General features: G+C 41.4%; 3 protein-coding genes and 1 long non-coding RNA gene across 5 annotated transcripts; 3 read left to right on the plus strand and 1 right to left on the minus strand.

Moving 5' to 3' along the window:
• The first annotated feature begins 25 nt into the window (after positions 1–25).
• Positions 26–1,902, plus strand: LOC308387357 (U11/U12 small nuclear ribonucleoprotein 35 kDa protein-like). The gene has a single exon (XM_080867336.1). It carries the CDS (start codon positions 205–207, stop codon positions 907–909), a length of 705 nt encoding a protein of 234 aa, XP_080723462.1. The 5' UTR covers positions 26–204; the 3' UTR covers positions 910–1,902.
• An 816-nt stretch (positions 1,903–2,718) lies between these two features.
• Positions 2,719–12,143, minus strand: LOC308387359. Its single transcript, XR_013969930.1, has 3 exons — positions 12,017–12,143; positions 3,445–3,580; positions 2,719–2,766 (listed from the first exon to the last, which is right to left on the minus strand). It is a non-coding gene; the product is annotated as an uncharacterized lncRNA (long non-coding RNA).
• On the plus strand, positions 4,084–15,215 carry LOC308387354 (uncharacterized protein). Of its 2 annotated transcripts, XM_080867333.1 has the most exons (21): positions 4,086–4,192; positions 4,483–4,517; positions 5,294–5,468; positions 6,054–6,260; positions 6,363–6,473; positions 6,708–6,807; positions 7,788–7,855; positions 7,955–8,025; positions 8,117–8,199; positions 8,285–8,396; positions 8,513–8,653; positions 8,868–8,968; positions 9,152–9,317; positions 11,752–11,836; positions 11,927–13,072; positions 13,269–13,573; positions 13,668–13,776; positions 13,945–14,083; positions 14,186–14,351; positions 14,502–14,581; positions 14,814–15,215. In XM_080867333.1, the coding sequence occupies exons 3-21, from the start codon at positions 5,303–5,305 to the stop codon at positions 14,905–14,907; spliced, it is 3,450 nt and encodes a 1,149-aa protein (XP_080723459.1). In that variant the 5' UTR covers positions 4,086–4,192; positions 4,483–4,517; positions 5,294–5,302; the 3' UTR covers positions 14,908–15,215. The 2 variants fall into 2 exon arrangements, 1 of the variants encoding a protein (XP_080723459.1); XR_013969927.1 differs by lacking the exon at positions 14,186–14,351 and having other exon boundaries at positions 4,084–4,192; positions 14,500–14,581.
• Positions 15,216–16,139: 924 nt separating this feature from the next.
• Positions 16,140–17,262, plus strand: LOC308387356 (U11/U12 small nuclear ribonucleoprotein 35 kDa protein-like). The gene has a single exon (XM_080867335.1). The coding sequence runs from the start codon at positions 16,311–16,313 to the stop codon at positions 17,013–17,015; it is 705 nt and encodes a 234-aa protein (XP_080723461.1). The 5' UTR covers positions 16,140–16,310; the 3' UTR covers positions 17,016–17,262.
• Positions 17,263–17,899: the final 637 nt, after the last annotated feature.

Here is a 17,899-nt window from a genome sequence, read left to right on the forward strand (position 1 = left end):
CGGGCGAGTAGGGGGACTTTAAAATGTGACACACTGGACCCCGTTTCATTACGGAATGTTTTTGTTGATGCACTTGGAAGAGTGAATAGATTCAGCGGTACTGGTGTGGTTTAACGCGTAATTGGCGACTAATGCAGAGAAATATTAGCCCTGAAAACTGTTTGTAAAGCCCGCCAGTCTCCTGTGCCATCGTTCTAGTTTAAAATGGCTGACTGGAGTCCGATAGCGAAGGTGTACGACCCGCTGAAAGCTGGTAGCATCGACGGCACAGACGTGGAACCCCATGATCGAGCGGTCTGGAGGGCCATGGGTGCCCGGTACAAGCCCAACAAAGGCGTCGTTGGAGACCCACTGCTCACGCTTTTTGTGTCCCGCTTGAACCCACAGACCACCGAAGATAAACTACACAAAGTGTTCTCTAAGTACGGAGACATCCAGCGGCTCCGGCTGGTCCGGGACATTGTCACGGGTTTCTCCAAAGGATATGCCTTCATTGAGTACAAAGACGAGCGATCTGTGGTCCGGGCCCGCCGGGACGCCAACAAGCTGGTGGTCGACCAGCATGAAGTGTTCGTGGATTTTGAGCAAGAGAGGACTCTTAAAGGATGGGTGCCGCGGCGGCTCGGCGGCGGGCTTGGAGGGAAAAAGGAATCCGGACAGCTGCGGTTCGGCGGCAGGGACAGGCCTTTCCGTAAACCCATCAATCTCGGGGTAGACCCGGTGCAGGAACGAGGTGGTGGTGGTGGAGGGAGGGAGTGGGACAGACCAAGCGGGAGAGCCAGAGACGATCGGGACCGACACAGAACAGCAGAGTGGGGCAACAGAGGAAGGAGAGATGACCGGGACAGAGGCCGAGAGTGGGATGACCGCAGGCACGGAGACAGGAGCAGGCACCGGGACCGGAGATGAAGCATGTGGCTGCACTTCAGCACTTCAGCTTTCAAAGGAGGACAGTGAATGAGTGTGTGACTTGGATAACTGTTTGTGTGAAAGGTTACTTTTTTGTATGCTGATATTCTTCAGATTGTACTGTATGGTAATCAGGACTCTGCCTGTGGCTGTCATATTCAGTTCTTCTCAGGGAAGTCTCAGGAATGACAAAGTAGGGTTGTTGTGTTTTGTTGGGTTTTTTTTTTTTTTTACAACTCTTTATTCTAGCGAAAAAATTACAATACGGGTGGTGTCCAGCCAAATGAGACTTACATCCATCATGTCAAACATGAGCGCCAGCAGCCAGAATCACTGCTTAAGAGTCCAATTGGATTGCTTTGGGAAATCGGAACTCTACTTTTATACAGTTATCATAAATATTATTACCCCACATATACAATTCAAATTTTATTTCTTGCAATTTAAGTCCCAACAGACTTTTTTCCCCATTTACTACAGAATGTTGTTTATCATTTAGATAAACTGAGACAAACAAAACTGCATTTCTTTTTCTGATATTAAGATATTCCAGGGATTAAATGCATAGTTAAACTTCTTTTCACTGACAGAAAGGGAAGTTTCGCTGGTCCGGCCCACTCAAGGTCAAAGGCTATATGTGACTCACAATGTAAAATGAGTTTGCAGTTTTGTTTTGTTTTTAAAAAAGCATAAGTTTAAGAGCACATTGTCAGCCCCATTTCTTTTTAAAAAATTTAAATCAGATTATATCATAAACAATAAAATTCGTCATTGTTTTGAAATCTAAGGTGTTACTGTTTGTCAAAGTGTTGCAACATGTTTAAGATTTCCCAAGTTGGGTAGTTTTCCAGTGTAGCCTCATGTGACCCCTGTTTTCAGAGTTGGTAATGATGTGTTGTGCAAGATTTATACTTGAGGGAAGAAAACTCAGTATTCAAACACATTTACTCCTTTTTCCATATACATGCAACTCAGGAATTTGAATCAAATGCTTACTCAGCTCTTACTCAGCCATCTGATCCTTGGTCCTGCCCAGTGAGGTCAATCAGCTTTCGGTTATGGGTCACTGGGTGGATTCTTAAACTGTGCACAAGTATTTCTGAAGTCATCAATATGAAAGATGACGGGAAATGAATCTCTTATTTCATTAAAAGGTAATTCTCTAATGTACCAGAAAAAAACAAGAGGCAGAACTGACTTTTATTTCCAAGTATGTTCTGAGTAGTAAGCTGTCAATTGTAGTGTTATTTATACGAAGAGACAATGAAGTTAGTGCAAACACATATACGTCAAACACACTGAAAACTGAGGCTTTTTTCCACTGGTTTGTGTTTATTACTGTATGATTATTGGGAATACATGCTGGGACAAGACAAATTTCAAGCATTTGTTAAATATGACTTTGACATTTAATATTAATCATGCATGTATGCAAACATGCAAGATGATTTCCACTGCCGCTTAGAAGTCATGCTTAGCTGGTCTTTGCCTTCCACCGTACCTGACATTCACGATGGGCCAGCCTGGGTAAGTCTCTCTTTGGACCGTGCTGAAGTTGATCCTGTGAATCAGAAGAATCAGAGCACGCAGACACAGAGTAGCTGCTCCCTACATGAAGGACACTGTGATGATGATAAACCTGCTCTCACCTGAACGCAGGGTTGATGCCAATGTTGTCAGGCTGCGGGAAAGCAGGTGTCCGCCTCCTGTGGCAGGAGGATGGGGGAGGGAAGTCTTTCTGATACTGAGACTGCATCTGGGCTGTTTCCTGTTCGTTTTTTGCTGCTGCTGACATGTGATCACGGTTGCCTTGCTCATTCCCTCTCACTTCTCTGTCCTCGCGTCTGTTTCCTCTTCCTGTTTATCATGAGGATGCAGGAGGAGAATGGTGAGATTCCTGTTGTGTGTTACAGCCTGCTGAAGGGTAATCAGAACTTTGCTAAAGGCAGAATTTCATCAACAGTAATCACACTTTCCATAAATAAACTTTCTTACTTTCTTGATCATACTACATGTATTACACTATTTGCTTTTTTCATTTTAATCTTGAGAGAATAATACTTTATACATAAATGAGATGAAATGTTCTTATGAATATAAATCATTTGCTTTGGATGTCGCAGAGCTGTGTGAAGGACACGGGAACACATACACAAATAATTACTGCTGAGGGCAATCCAATCCTGTGTCTGTGAGTAAGAGTGGCAGGAATTTCACTGCACAGCAGAGAAAACAATATCACTCCTCCAGATGCTCTGTGTCTATAACAGCATTTTCACATTTAACCTTATATGGTCTTTCTTATGTTCTATTTGAGGTATTAAATACTTTATTACAGTGTTTTTCAGTTTAATGGCAGTGTAGGGTTTTTTTTTAATCTAAGCTTTAATCACAAAATCACCTTTATAATCTCTACCATCTCTGCCTTCTCACTCATAGCACACTGCCCAAACCATTTCCAAGACACACACATGCACTGAACAGAAAGCCACAGCCTTGCGTGCCATCATAAATGAGTCTTATCTTTATACAGACATGATGAGTTTACTCTCTAGGGTGAGCCAAGTCTGTTGACCTTTGCCTGGATCTTGGTCTGGGATAGGCCTGAAGCAGAAAGCCTCACGTGATGTGGTCTCCATCTTAGCAGGTGTGTCCGGGTAGAGGAGGAATCCTAAAAAGGGTGAAATGTAGACTGTTGACTCTTGTTCCCCTTTTTTAACCCACTACTTTGGAGTGATTCCAGTTAAATCAAATCAAATCAAATCACTTTTATTGTCACATCACATGTGCAGGTACATTGGTACAGCACATGTGAGTGAAATTCTTGTGTGCGAGCTTCACAAGCAACAGAGTTGTGCAAAATACAATAATGTAAACAAGCAAAACACAAGAATGGCTACATCTGAAACTAATAAATATATGTACAATATATAATAGTGTATGCATTTCTGGATGTGTATACTAAATATTTTCCTACGTGTGTGTGTGTGTGTGTGTGTGTGTGTGTGTGTGTGTGTGTGTGTGTGTGTGTGTGTGTGTGTGTGTGTGTGTGTGTGTGTGTACACATATTTTACAAGTTTCACAGTTTCTGAAATCTTTCCAGTTAGGTCTCTTTTTCACAGCTTGTTTACTTTGCATATAAATTCTATAAAATATGCTTAATGACAGTGACAATTAATCATTCACACAGACCTGATTTTTGTGACAACAAAACAAAGTTTTATTTCTGTCTGTTTATTTAGTGATGTGCACCGAGATTAAAGCGAGATCAGAAATAATGACGGTAATTTTGAATCCTTTTGTTATTTCTTGACTAGGACATTGTTTCTATTTCTGTTTTACTCTTTTCAGTGTTTATAACTTTTCAGTGTTTATAACAGTGTTTATAACAATTGTTGATTTGTTCTGTTCTCATTGTATGACGAATTATGATGGCTGTTTGGTAGCCGTTTGCATACTATGCATACTCTCTCTCTCTCTTCATATGTGTGTGTGTGTGTGTGTGTACAACAGCTTTATGTTAATGTACAAATATGTTTATGTGGTTTCCATGGTTTTTGCATCTTCTTTAAGTGCGCGTCAGTCCATCTCGGAATTCGACAAGACTGGTAAGCTCTCAACTTGCTCTCCGTCTGATATGATCAGGGTTTTTTGTGTGTTTTCTTGAGGTTTTGCGACGCTGCGTGTTAAAGGCCTAGCAGCCGTCATTTAGCCAATGTGAGCCACTCTGTAAGAGCAGGTGGGAGGGAACAGCTGCTTCTGTTGTAAACGTGCTTCCGACTTGGAAATTTCCTCGGTCGAGTGGGTTATCTGGCATTTCCCCTCTTGAGTTTTCTAAACACTAATTTTTGTCGATATTTTAAGTTTGTTAGTTGGACAGAGTTAAATTAGATGTCGAAAGTTACTCTTGTCTACTGGTGTTTGTTATTTAAAAGGAATCTGACAAGATGATTCAAATAAAAACAAACGGTCAAAAACTAATATTTGGCTCTCACTTATGCTAGTCTGTTTTTGAATGTAAACAAATCATCCAATCTAACACAATTTCTGATACTTGTTTGCTGAAAGTTTAGGCGATGGTATGAGGGCAGTGTTTAATATAGCGTTATTTAACTATAAGCTATAAGAGACTTAGAGCTTTTTATTGTCATTGTGCAGTTTTTTGCACAGCGAAATTGGGTATAATCTGTTAATGTGGCTTTTGTATTTAGTTGTTGTTGTCCAAACTCACTGTACTGCTACCTAACCAGTGTAGGATTGATGTAGTATTTAAGTTTTCTTTCCCTTTCCCTTTTTCCAAAATAACAATGAGTTGTTGTTGTTGTTTTTTTTGTTTTGTTTTGTTTTCAGTTCATAAACGTATGTGTCTATGTTCCTAATGCAGCTATGAACAATGACCATAGTTGACAGATCTTCAGAAAAGTCTGACCACGAGTCAGCCGGACTCGGACCTGGAGCTGCTGTGTACAACAGTACACCCTCCTCTGAGGACCAGCCCAAGGACCAAGGGGCTGGTCCTCAGAGTACACCCTCCTCTGAGGACCAGCCCAAGGACCAAGGTCAGAGCAAAGCCTGGCTTTTTTTCAAAATGTCTTTTTAAGCTGTTTGAAGATTTTTATTGTCAGACAGAATAGTTTTCCAACCAGTTTTAGCAAATATGGAACCACACTTTTTAGCCATTATTTACCCATATTTGTCAGAATTGGTTTTAGTAACGTACAGCTAATCTTTTTGCTTCTGCTTTCACACAAGTTTGACAACTGCTTTTGTGGGTGTTGTGTTGCTGCTTCCCTTCTCCGTTCATTCATCCAGTTATGTAATGCATCCAGCTTTGCATGATCAGTCACTTCAGCTCGTGATGCAATTGCTGTTTTTATATAAAGACCGGCAGCCCAACTTGTTTAGCAGAAACAAAGGAGAAGGCAAATTGTCCTATCTTTCTTCCTGAGGCTGTTTAGGAGTTTTTCACAGTGGCCAGAATCACATTATATAACTGTTAATAGTTGTAGCTATTACTGTGATGTCCTGACATGACTTTGCCATGTGCCAGTGTGTGGTTGTATAAGTAAGGTGGCATTAAATTATCTCCTTTTTAAAATGTATTGAAACAGATTTTTAGTAATAATTGTGGCTCTGTGTGTCAGTGATCAGCAGTGGCGATGGAATTGACTTGCCCCAGAAGGTGCTGTTCTCACCAGATCGGCTCAGCCTAAATTGGGCCCAGGTTCACCTCATTGGTGCAGGCCTCCAGAACATGGGGAACACCTGCTTCCTCAACTCAGCCCTGCAGTGTCTCAGCTACACCCCTCCTTTAGCAAACTACATGCTGACGCGGGAGCACTCCAAAACATGTAAGTTTATTTCACCAACAGTGGTGTTACGCAGTCCTGCGCTGATTCTCACATTGTATCACTCCTTACTCACTCAGTATTTTGTCTCTGTCTCTGCTGCAGGTCATGAGCCAGGGTTCTGTATGATGTGTACCATGCAAAACCACATCATTCAGGTTTTTACCAACTCTGGGAATGTCATTAAGCCCATTGGTGTACTCAATGAGCTTGGGTGTAAGTGGATGACTGTTGTTGCTGTGCTCTGTGCAAAGTGTTTACCTATATTTTAATGATAGGAGGCGCTGTGTGACTGTTTACCTTTTGTAATTTTGGAGGGAAATAATCTGGAGGGATTTTGAATTCTGTTTTTAAATAAGTGTAAACTTGCATTTAACTGTGGTATCCTTTACAATAATTCACCTCCTGCTTTGTTTTTTGGTTCTGTTTTTCCTCGTTCCCCTCACACAGGGATTGCAAACCACTTCTGCTATGGAAGCCAGGAAGATGCTCATGAATTCCTGCGGTGCACAGTGGATGCTATGCAAAGGTCCTGCTTACCTGGAACCAAGTGAGTGTCATTTTACATTGCATGCATTCTAAACAAGTTAAACACACAAAAATATTTTTACTTGGGCTTGACAGTGTTTGCACTTTATTATGTAGTAAGATCCATAATTAGCTACGTAGAGGTAACACCGTGACAGTAGGAGAATATGAAATAAATCCTTTATCCTGTTTTTCAGGAAGTGCAGTTTATACTAGTTCCTTTTAACTATTAATGCTTCAATTGCTGAGAGTATTTTTCAGAAATGCAGATTCCTCAGTCTCTTGCCTGACTGACACCTCAGTTTACATACTAGGCAAGCCACTTGATATAATACCTCATTATTATATCAAGTTTTTTAATGAACTTGACTGCTCCAACACAGAAAGTATTCTTACACTGGGTGTGGTAGCTTGTTTTGGTAACAGGGCTTGAAAAGATCAGAAGCAGCTTAAACGTGTAGTAAAACAGGTGTCTGGGATTATGGCAGAGAGCTGCCAGACTTAGTGTCTAGTATAGATTTCTTCTGAGGCAACAGGGTAAGCAGTGTGAGCAGGAGCACTCAACCCCTCAGGTCATCTCTTATTCACCCTAATGGCATTAGTGCTATTATTGCAGCAGCAAAATTCAGAAAATCCAGGTTTTTCTATGTGTTACTATAGAGCTTCGAAGTCTATGTGCACATTTAACCAAAACTACACGTTTAACAGATGCACTGGGCTGAGTGTTGTGCTTCTTGTTAGACTCCTAAAAATAATTTATTAATTCATTTATTTTTTTAAGAACCTAAAGTGTCAATTCTCATCAAATCAATTCTTCCCGTGTAGCAGCAGATGGCCTCTTAAGTAATTAATCGTGCTCCAATTCCTCCTATTGTCTTTTCTGCTACTTGAATACTGTAAAGTGATTGTCTGGTTCCAAAATGCTAAAAAATAAATGGTCAGTCAGTTAATTGTTGCACTGTCCTTATTAGTTAACTTTTGTGCTTTATCTTTTTATTATAGATTGGACAGGCAAACGCAGGCAACCTCTTTCATCCATCAAGTGTTTGGCGGGTACCTAAGATCCAGAGGTAAGTCACTGTTTTTTAAGGTTTGATTTATTTTTCTTTTATTTGTCTTTTTATGTCTTACAGCTTGTGTGATACTCATAGCACTGATTTCTGTTTCAGTTAAATGTTTAAACTGCAAAGCTGTCTCAGATACATTTGACCCTTTTCTGGATATCACTCTGGAAATTAAGGTAATTGGACAACATTCAAAGTGACGTTGCTACTATGTATTCTCTGCATTATGGAGTGTGAGGTTTTTCCTCTCTCTCTCTGTTCATATAGACTGCTCCAAATGTCTCCAAAGCTCTGGAGCAGTTTGTCAAGCCAGAACAGCTGGGTGGCGAAAATGCTTATAAATGCACCAAGTAAGTCAAAGAGATGCCAAACCATGATGAGTTTTAGTGTTTAGGTGTGATTTTTGTCAACAAGCTGAATGTTTGTTTCCTTCAGGTGCAACAAAATGGTAACGGCCTCAAAAAGATTTACAATCCATCGCAGCGCCAATGTGCTCACCATCTCACTCAAACGCTTTGCAGACTTCAGTGGAGGCAAAATCACAAAGGCAAATGGCCAATAGTGTCTGCTTAAGTCATAAAGATACATGACAGATGCTTTGTTTTATTATAAAACAGGATATTTGCATGTAATGTTTGAATTTTTTTGTTTGGTGGTCATCAGGATGTGAAGTATTTGGAGCATCTGGATCTGCGGCCCTTCATGTCGCAGTCCCACGGGGAGCCCCAGCTCTACAGGCTGTATGCTGTGCTGGTTCACTCTGGATTGAGTTGTCATACTGGACACTATTTCTGCTATATTAAGGTACTGGCTGTGCCCGAATCTGTTTGAATGCTGCTGTTGCGTAGTACAAACAAACAAACACCATAAACAACACATTTCAGCAGAAAACTACTTTGTATGCATTGAAAGAAAGAAAAAAAAGACCCCTATATAACCATAAGATTCTTCTTTTTAGCTCAAATTCAATTCAGAAACTGAATCTGCTGTGTCACATCTCTCTCATTCTGTCTCACAGGCCAGCAATGAGCAGTGGTTTCAGATGAATGACTCGTCCGTGTCAGTCAGTGACATTAGCACTGTTCTCAACCAGCAGGCCTATGTCCTCTTCTACATCAAGTGAGTAAACATCGGTATTTTTAAACATTCTAGGCTTATTCCTTCAGTAGAACTTTTCCCATCATTATTTAATAATGTAGACATGTTTATTCTCACTTTTCTTGTAGAAAATGTATTATTATAACCTAATGTTATAATGTTGATGCTTTGTCATGGTTAATATTCTTTTTTCCATGTCATCAGGTGCACAGATGTGGGAAAAACTGGGGACTACAGCCACTTGAACCATAACGCTGGCATATCTGGTCAGGCATCTCCCCAGCCGGTGGTGAGCCCAGGCACCATCGCCACCATGCCTCACAACAGTGTTGGCTTCATAGGTCCCCAGCTGCCACCACACATGAACAAGGTACTTCCTCACCTGAGGGTACTGATAATGTTGTTGTTTTTGTTAAACCCAGTGTTTCATGCAAAATACATTTGTACCTTTCAATTGTGTCTGTTTGAAAAGAATGAAATGATATCATATATTCCTTATTGGCCTACATTTGTACAAAATTCCAAATTATATACACAAAGTCATAGAAATCACTGCTCCAATTGGTCATAATGATTTTAATATTCTCTTTTTCCATAACAATGAAATACGCCTTGGACAAATATGACACGTCAATATTTCATTAGTGTTGTCACATCACATCCTGTAAGCATCGTCTGTCTGTGTCCTTTCTCTGGAAATTAATATTTCCAGCCAATATAGGCAATCCATCAACATGGCTGGAGAGTTGGTAGTTATATACAGTCTGTATAAGTGTGGTTAATCCAATGAAGATTTGTAAGGAGATGGCAGTTACTGTGAATTTACAGCAGTTACACAGTGATTAGTAATAAACAGAGCCAGTGAGAGTGAGTGGATATAAGAAAGTCAGTGACTCAGGTGTGTCGATTGGTTCTGTTTGTGAGACTGGAGGAGACGTAGAAATCTTTTGTTTTAAATCTTAGTTAGGAAGATTCCTGTTTGAAAACAAGCACTTTTTGTGAGAAATACAAGAAGTACATCTGCAGAAAGCACACAGTTACATTCTGTCCATCATGTGGACAAAATCGAAAATGTTGAGCATTGAAAAACTGAGAACGTTGGGCAAGTTCAAAATACGTGTTTGTAAGAACGAAAAACCAAATTGTTCCTAAAATAGTTATGGAAAGTCACTGTTGTATGTCTGTGTTCTACATGTTTATCTGATGGAAAATAAAGGTGCTATTGTTTTATTGCAGTTTCTTGACAATTCTGAGTGGATTTACACAGTATGGGTCAAAATGACCCGCAACAAAATCAATGTCACTTTTTTGTTTTTCAACATAATACAAGGGTTAATTTCCAAAACTTCCATATGATCTTCAATTTGTAGCAGATCCACTATCACACAGCAGCTGGAGCAGTTTCAAATGGAGGTCAGTCCACTGCTGCCACCTGTGGCCAAGTACCAAGCCTACCATAGCCTACTACTAGATTAACTTGCTATGATGACATTGAGTAGAGGCTGAGTGGCTGCACTTACCCCTGGTACATCCAAATCTACCCACAAACATGTTGAAAGATGCAATGGCAGCAATGTGGCTTGTCAACACTGAAAACAATCAGTAAGCAAAGACAACAGGGATCACTTTTTTCTGTTTATTTAACATGCACAACATTTGTAGTCGCCTTCTGCACAGGGGAAGTCCACACACACTGTGTGGTACCACTTTCCACAGAAGGTGCATTCAATCTACAAGACTGAATGAGAAAGTCAGGGTCATTGTCTGACTGTTTATTACTAATCACTGTGTAACTGCTGTACATTCACAGTAACTGCCATCTCCTTACAAATGTTTATTAGATTAACCACACTTATACAGACTGTATATAACAACCAACTCTAAAATGTTTGTTCGCAGAGAAAAGACACAGACTACGGTAACGACATGTGATGTTACAAAACTAGTGAAATATTAGTGTCATTTCATTCATTTCAAAGGTTTATTTGCATGACGCACAAACAGACACAATTGAAAGGTACAAATGTATTGTGCATGAAACGAATTCAGACGTGCTGCAGATGTGTGTCACAAGTTGATCTGGCTGTAGGCTGTGGCACTTGGCCAGTGGTGGCACTGGTTGACTCGAGTCCATGTTAGTGCACACAAAGTAAACTGCTCGCTTTAGTTGTGAAGCAAAAACGCTGAATTCGGAGAAACAAACCGTGTGAGGGGAACGATAACGACAACAAGAGTCTCCCGATCGTTTACTCTTGTTGTCCTGTGAACAACATCGGCATGGTGTTAATTGTTTGCTGTTTTCGCGATCGCGTCGCGCATGAGGATAACCCTAGGTAAACTCGCCACATTTTTAAACATTTTGTTGTTCAACAGCATCAAGACTGACGGAGTGTGTTTGAGATAACCTCACAAGTGTCACAGATGACACATTTGGCGTTTTTTTGCTAGTCTGTAGGTAGCAGCTCCTGAAACGGAAGTCTGCCACACATCTGTTCGACTAACGCCAGTTGATCTAAACGCCAGTAGATCTGGAACACCGGCAGCCTCGCCTCTGTCAGTGCGCCTCAGGGCGGCTGTGGCTACAATTTAGCTTGCCATCACCAGTGTGTGTGAATGGGTGGATGACTGAACGTGTAAAGTGCTTTGGGGTCCTTAGGGACTAAGTAAAGCGCTATACAAATACAGGCCATTTACTTAATGCTGAAATCTAATCTATTGTATTAAATGGGTATGCTTGTAGTTTGGGTAATTTTGTTATGTCAACAAGTTCTGTTTTAAAACTTAATCTCTTGTTAACTGTTCAGATTGCTGAGGTGATTGATGATCGACCTGAGGAAGTGAAACAGATGGAAGTTTTTAGGACCAGCAACAGATGGAAAGCAATTGGAGGTAAATAAGAAGTCACAGAAGTAGGGGGGGATTTGTGCAATATTAAGTTAAGACTGTTGTTTACTATAGTTTTACTTCCTCTCCTAAAAGTGAATCAAAATGATGACACAGAGGAAGGAAATGGAAAAGAACATCAAAATACAGAGGCTGGCTCATTAAGCAGAGGTCGACATGACTCACCCGAGTTGTCTTCAAAGAGAAGAGGACAGGATTCTCCTGTCAAAAAGACCCGGCATGACTCTCCAGACATCTCTCCACCAAAGAGAAGTCGGAAGTACTCTCCGGATGTCTCTCCTCACAGGACAAGACGTCACGACTCTCCTGATGTCTCTCCTCCCAGGACTAGACCTCACGACTCTCCAGATGTCTCTCCTCCCAGGAGAAGACGTCATGACTCTCCAGATGTCTCTCCTCCCAGGACTAGACCTCACGACTCTCCAGATGTCTCTCCTCCCAAGAGAAGACGCCACGACTCTCCAGATGTCTCTCCTCCCAGGACTAGACCTCACGACTCTCCAGATGTCTCTCCTCCCAGGAGAAGACGTCATGACTCTCCAGATGTCTCTCCTCCCAGGACTAGACCTCACGACTCTCCAGATGTCTCTCCTCCCAAGAGAAGACGCCACGACTCTCCAGATGTCTCTCCTCCCAGGACTAGACCTCACGACTCTCCAGATGTCTCTCCTCCCAGGAGAAGACGTCATGACTCTCCAGATGTCTCTCCTCCCAGGACTAGACCTCACGACTCTCCAGATGTCTCTCCTCCCAGGAGAAGACGTCATGACTCTCCAGATGTCTCTCCTCCCAGGACTAGACCTCATGACTCTCCAGATGTCTCTCCTCCCAAGAGAAGACGTCACGACTCTCCTGTTGTCTCTCCTCCCAAGAGAAGACGTCATGACTCTCCAGATGTCTCTCCTCACAGGACTAGACCTCACGACTCTCCAGATGTCTCTCCTCCCAGGAGAAGACGTCACGACTCTCCTGATGTCTCTCCTCACAGGACTAGACCTCACGACTCTCCAGATGTCTCTCCTCCCAGGAGAAGACGTCATGACTCTCCAGATGTCTCTCCTCCCAGGACTAGACATCACAACTCTCCAGATGTCTCTCCTCCCAAGAGAAGACGTCACGACTCTCCAGATGTCTCTCCTCCCAGGAGAAGACGCCATGACTCCCCAGACTTGTCACCACCAAGACAGTGTTCAGGAAAGTCAGAAAAAATGCAAAGTAAAGGTGAGTGATCCATTTAAATTGTAAAGTGGAATCTGGTGTGGCATATGAATAAAAGTAAAAAGCAGAGACCCATTTAACATGAGTTTTGAATTGAAATTTATTTTAAAGACATAGCTTGATCTAATAATAAATCTTTAATTTTTGTTCAAAAGGCATTACAAAATGAAAATTAACAAATTAACTGTGTCTTTGTCAGATTCAGCCTCCAACAAAAGCAAGCTCAGCTCATCCTTGTTAAGTAAAAAACGCTCACCGGATCCTCATCAGTCAGCGGTGGCTAAGAAGGGTCAGAATAGACATGATTCAGACTCGGATCCGTCTCCCCCGAGGAAAAGGCCCCTGAAGGGAAACGCCTCAGACTCCGACCAATCTCCCCCAAGGAGGCCCTCAAAAACTAAACGGGGCTCAGACTCTGACCAGTCTCCACCCAGGGGGCAGCCACCGAGTGGAAGGGACTCGGATGGAGATTTGTCACCACCTCGTAGGCCAGGCCAGTCACAGGTAAGCAGACTGTGTTGGAACAAAGATTAATGTCAAATCTGATTTCACTCAAATGTTATATTTTTCAATTGTCTTCTTTTTTTTTTATAACCAGGGCCAAAGGATGCTATCTGGTGGAAAGGCAGGCCTGGTTTCTGTGGACATTTTAAGGAAAGAGCAAAAGGAGAACAGACGCAGAGAAAAACACAATCAGCCACTTGAAGGTTTCATCAACTTTTCTCTCTTAAGATTTTTTTACACCCATTGATTGAAGAGCTTCATACAGCTTTGCATCTCATTTCAGCTTATCATCTATATTGTCGTATTTTATTTAGTCCTAAAATTAAATAATGAAGTTTCTACATACTTACCCATTCATCCCCTTTGACCAGATGAATCGCGTAACGCTCAGACGATTTTCAGAGACAAAAGTGGCAAAAGCAGGGATCTGGATTCAGAGAGAAATGAACAGAAAAAGAAAGCTGGTGAAAAAGCGGCAACAGACAAGAAATACGCTCAGTGGGGAAAAAGGTAAATGTGCATGATCATTTCAAATATCACAGTTTATGTGATTATATCCACATAAAAAATTATAAAAGTGGTTCAATGGTTTATGTTAAAATGTATGTATAGGTTGGCACAGATCCAGATGCATCACCAGAAACTTAAGGAAGCGCTGCGCGAAGCCCTTAAGCCACTTGAGGATCTTGACCGCATGTTGAGAGAACAGGAAAGAGAAGGCGATCCTATGGCTGCAATGCTCAGGCGTAAAAAGGACCGTGGCACAAAAACACAAGATGTTTAACATTACATATGTTTTATTTTATTTATGACTTTATTTTATTTCACCAGGTCAATCCTTGTAAGAAGCTTTTAAATAGCAGCAGTTTTGCTTTTGCTACTGTTTGTATTTTTATTTATTTGTATGTTTGTTTTGATTTTTGTAGAGAAACCTCGATATAAAGGCCCTGCTCCACCTCCAAACCGGTTCAATATTCCACCGGGGTACCGCTGGGACGGAGTTGACAGGTAGAGTTTGTGCATCGGTGACAGAGGAAAACCGTTGAGGACAGAACTGTAGTTTAATATTGAATGTTTTTAATACACACATCAGTTTGTCATTTTGCACATTAATGGTAAAGAAATTGTGATCATTTTTTTCCACGTCTATATTAAATTTGCGCCTAATTGAATGGATTGTCTTTGGCCTTTTAGCTTGTCGTATCATAATTAATAGGGTTATTTTATTTGTGTCTTGCAGGTCAAATGGTTTTGAACAGAAACGCTACCAGAGGATGGCAGATAAAAAGGCTGTGCAGGAAGCGGCCTATAAATGGAGTGTGGAGGATATGTAAAGGCTTTCAGAAAATGATGAATCTGGAGCAGAGCTAAAGAGCACACCTTCTCAACCTTTATGTATAATTGTTATGCTGTTAGAACAACAAGACTAGATGCATCTACGCAGCAAAAGTTCTTTTTTAAATAAACTACATAGAAGAATTTGTTTCACCTTTCCAAACCCTTTTGATACTGTACCATGTGTATCAGATGGAACTGTACAGAAAAATGAAGTGAAGCATGTTCACAATTTTTGTAAGAAGTTATTCACCGTGGAGCAGAAGCTGTTGTGGTTTCAGTGTTTTATTAAAGAATGTTTTTGTAATGCATTGTCCCAAGAGTGTTCAGGCACCTGTAACTTGGATAGCATTTGACATTCAGTCTTTTTAGATAATTTTATACACTTACCACCCATTTTATTAGGCAACAGTAACTCAAATAACCGCTTGTTACAACCAACATATTTTGGTCCTGGACATAGAAATAGAGACATGTCCCTCATGACTCCAAAATGAAACGTAGTGCACAGCAACCAAATGCTGAAAGAGAGTGTCCACAGCTGACTGTCGATGGTATGGTATAGCTGTGAGGGTTTTGTGTACAAGATAAATGCACATTTGAGAGTTCTGTGGTGTAGCTAAAAAAGACTGACCTACAGAGATGTGAAAAAAGCGGCATTCAAATAAGCCATTCCTTGCCATATTAATCAGGGAGTACATACACTGACAGGATGCTGTGACTCTCACAGTGAGGGAATCAGGTTGGGCTCTAATATTTTTTCTAGCAATGTCCGATTCAGTCTAACATCTGTAAAAGTTTTAAGGCACTTTCCACCAGCACTATCAAAAAGAATTATGGAAGAATGATTTGTAGAATCAAGGAATCGGTGTCCTGGTTGCACATGCTAGACCAATGGCTTAATAACACAACAATGCTATTGCCTTTAATCTGTCACTATCTATGCTATTGATTATGGTGTAATTATATAAAATAAAATAAAAATTTAAAGTGACAGTATTGTGCAATGAATAAAAAGTTTTATTTATAAACTTTTTATTTTTATAAAAAGTATTATTTATTATTAATAATAATTAACCTTACTTCATACTTGCAAATTTGTCGACCGATGCTATAATTAATCTACGTTATCTATTTTTAATTTAAGTTTTAAGTTGGTCTAAGTATCTTAGCACAGCGGAACTCTAGTATCCTTAGTCGGGCGAGTAGGGGGACTTTAAAATGTGACACACTGGACCCCGTTTCATTACGGAATGTTTTTGTTGATGCACTTGGAAGAGTGAATAGATTCAGCGGTACTGGTGTGGTTTAACGCGTAATTGGCGACTAATGCAGAGAAATATTAGCCCTGAAAACTGTTTGTAAAGCCCGCCAGTCTCCTGTGCCATCGTTCTAGTTTAAAATGGCTGACTGGAGTCCGATAGCGAAGGTGTACGACCCGCTGAAAGCTGGTAGCATCGACGGCACAGACGTGGAACCCCATGATCGAGCGGTCTGGAGGGCCATGGGTGCCCGGTACAAGCCCAACAAAGGCGTCGTTGGAGACCCACTGCTCACGCTTTTTGTGTCCCGCTTGAACCCACAGACCACCGAAGATAAACTACACAAAGTGTTCTCTAAGTACGGAGACATCCAGCGGCTCCGGCTGGTCCGGGACATTGTCACGGGTTTCTCCAAAGGATATGCCTTCATTGAGTACAAAGAGGAGCGATCTGTGGTCCGGGCCCGCCGGGACGCCAACAAGCTGGTGGTCGACCAGCATGAAGTGTTCGTGGATTTTGAGCAAGAGAGGACTCTTAAAGGATGGGTGCCGCGGCGGCTCGGCGGCGGGCTTGGAGGGAAAAAGGAATCCGGACAGCTGCGGTTCGGCGGCAGGGACAGGCCTTTCCGTAAACCCATCAATCTCGGGGTAGACCCGGTGCAGGAACGAGGTGGTGGTGGTGGAGGGAGGGAGTGGGACAGACCAAGCGGGAGAGCCAGAGACGATCGGGACCGACACAGAACAGCAGAGTGGGGCAACAGAGGAAGGAGAGATGACCGGGACAGAGGCCGAGAGTGGGATGACCGCAGGCACGGAGACAGGAGCAGGCACCGGGACCGGAGATGAAGCATGTGGCTGCACTTCAGCACTTCAGCTTTCAAAGGAGGACAGTGAATGAGTGTGTGACTTGGATAACTGTTTGTGTGAAAGGTTACTTTTTTGTATGCTGATATTCTTCAGATTGTACTGTATGGTAATCAGGACTCTGCCTGTGGCTGTCATATTCAGTTCTTCTCAGGGAAGTCTCAGGAATGACAAAGTAGGGTTGTTGTGTTTTGTTGGGGTTTTTTTTTTTTTTTACAACTCTTTATTCTAGCGAAAAAATTACAATACGGGTGGTGTCCAGCCAAATGAGACTTACATCCATCATGTCAAACATGAGCGCCAGCAGCCAGAATCACTGCTTAAGAGTCCAATTGGATTGCTTTGGGAAATCGGAACTGTATTTTTATACAGTTATCATAAATATTATTACCCCACATATACAATTCAAATTTTATTTCTTGCAATTTAAGTCCCAACAGACTTTTTTCCCCATTTACTACAGAATGTTGTTTATCATGTAGATAAACTGAGACAAACAAAACTGCATTTCTTTTTCTGATATTAAGATATTCCAGGGATTAAATGCATAGTTAAACTTCTTTTCACTGACAGAAAGGGAAGTTTCGCTGGTCCGGCCCACTCAAGGTCAAAGGCTATATGTGACTCGCAATGTAAAATGAGTTTGCAGTTTTGTTTTGTTTTTAAAAAAGCATAAGTTTAAGAGCACATTGTCAGCCCCATTTCTTTTTAAAAAATTTAAATCAGATTATATCATAAACAATAAAATTCGTCATTGTTTTGAAATCTAAGGTGTTACTGTTTGTCAAAGTGTTGCAACATGTTTAAGATTTCCCAAGTTGGGTAGTTTTCCAGTGTAGCCTCATGTGACCCCTGTTTTCAGAGTT

This window comes from Rhamphochromis sp. 'chilingali' (genome assembly GCF_963969265.1).
Source record: "Rhamphochromis sp. 'chilingali' genome assembly, chromosome: 19".
NCBI lineage: Eukaryota > Metazoa > Chordata > Actinopteri > Cichliformes > Cichlidae > Rhamphochromis > Rhamphochromis sp. 'chilingali'.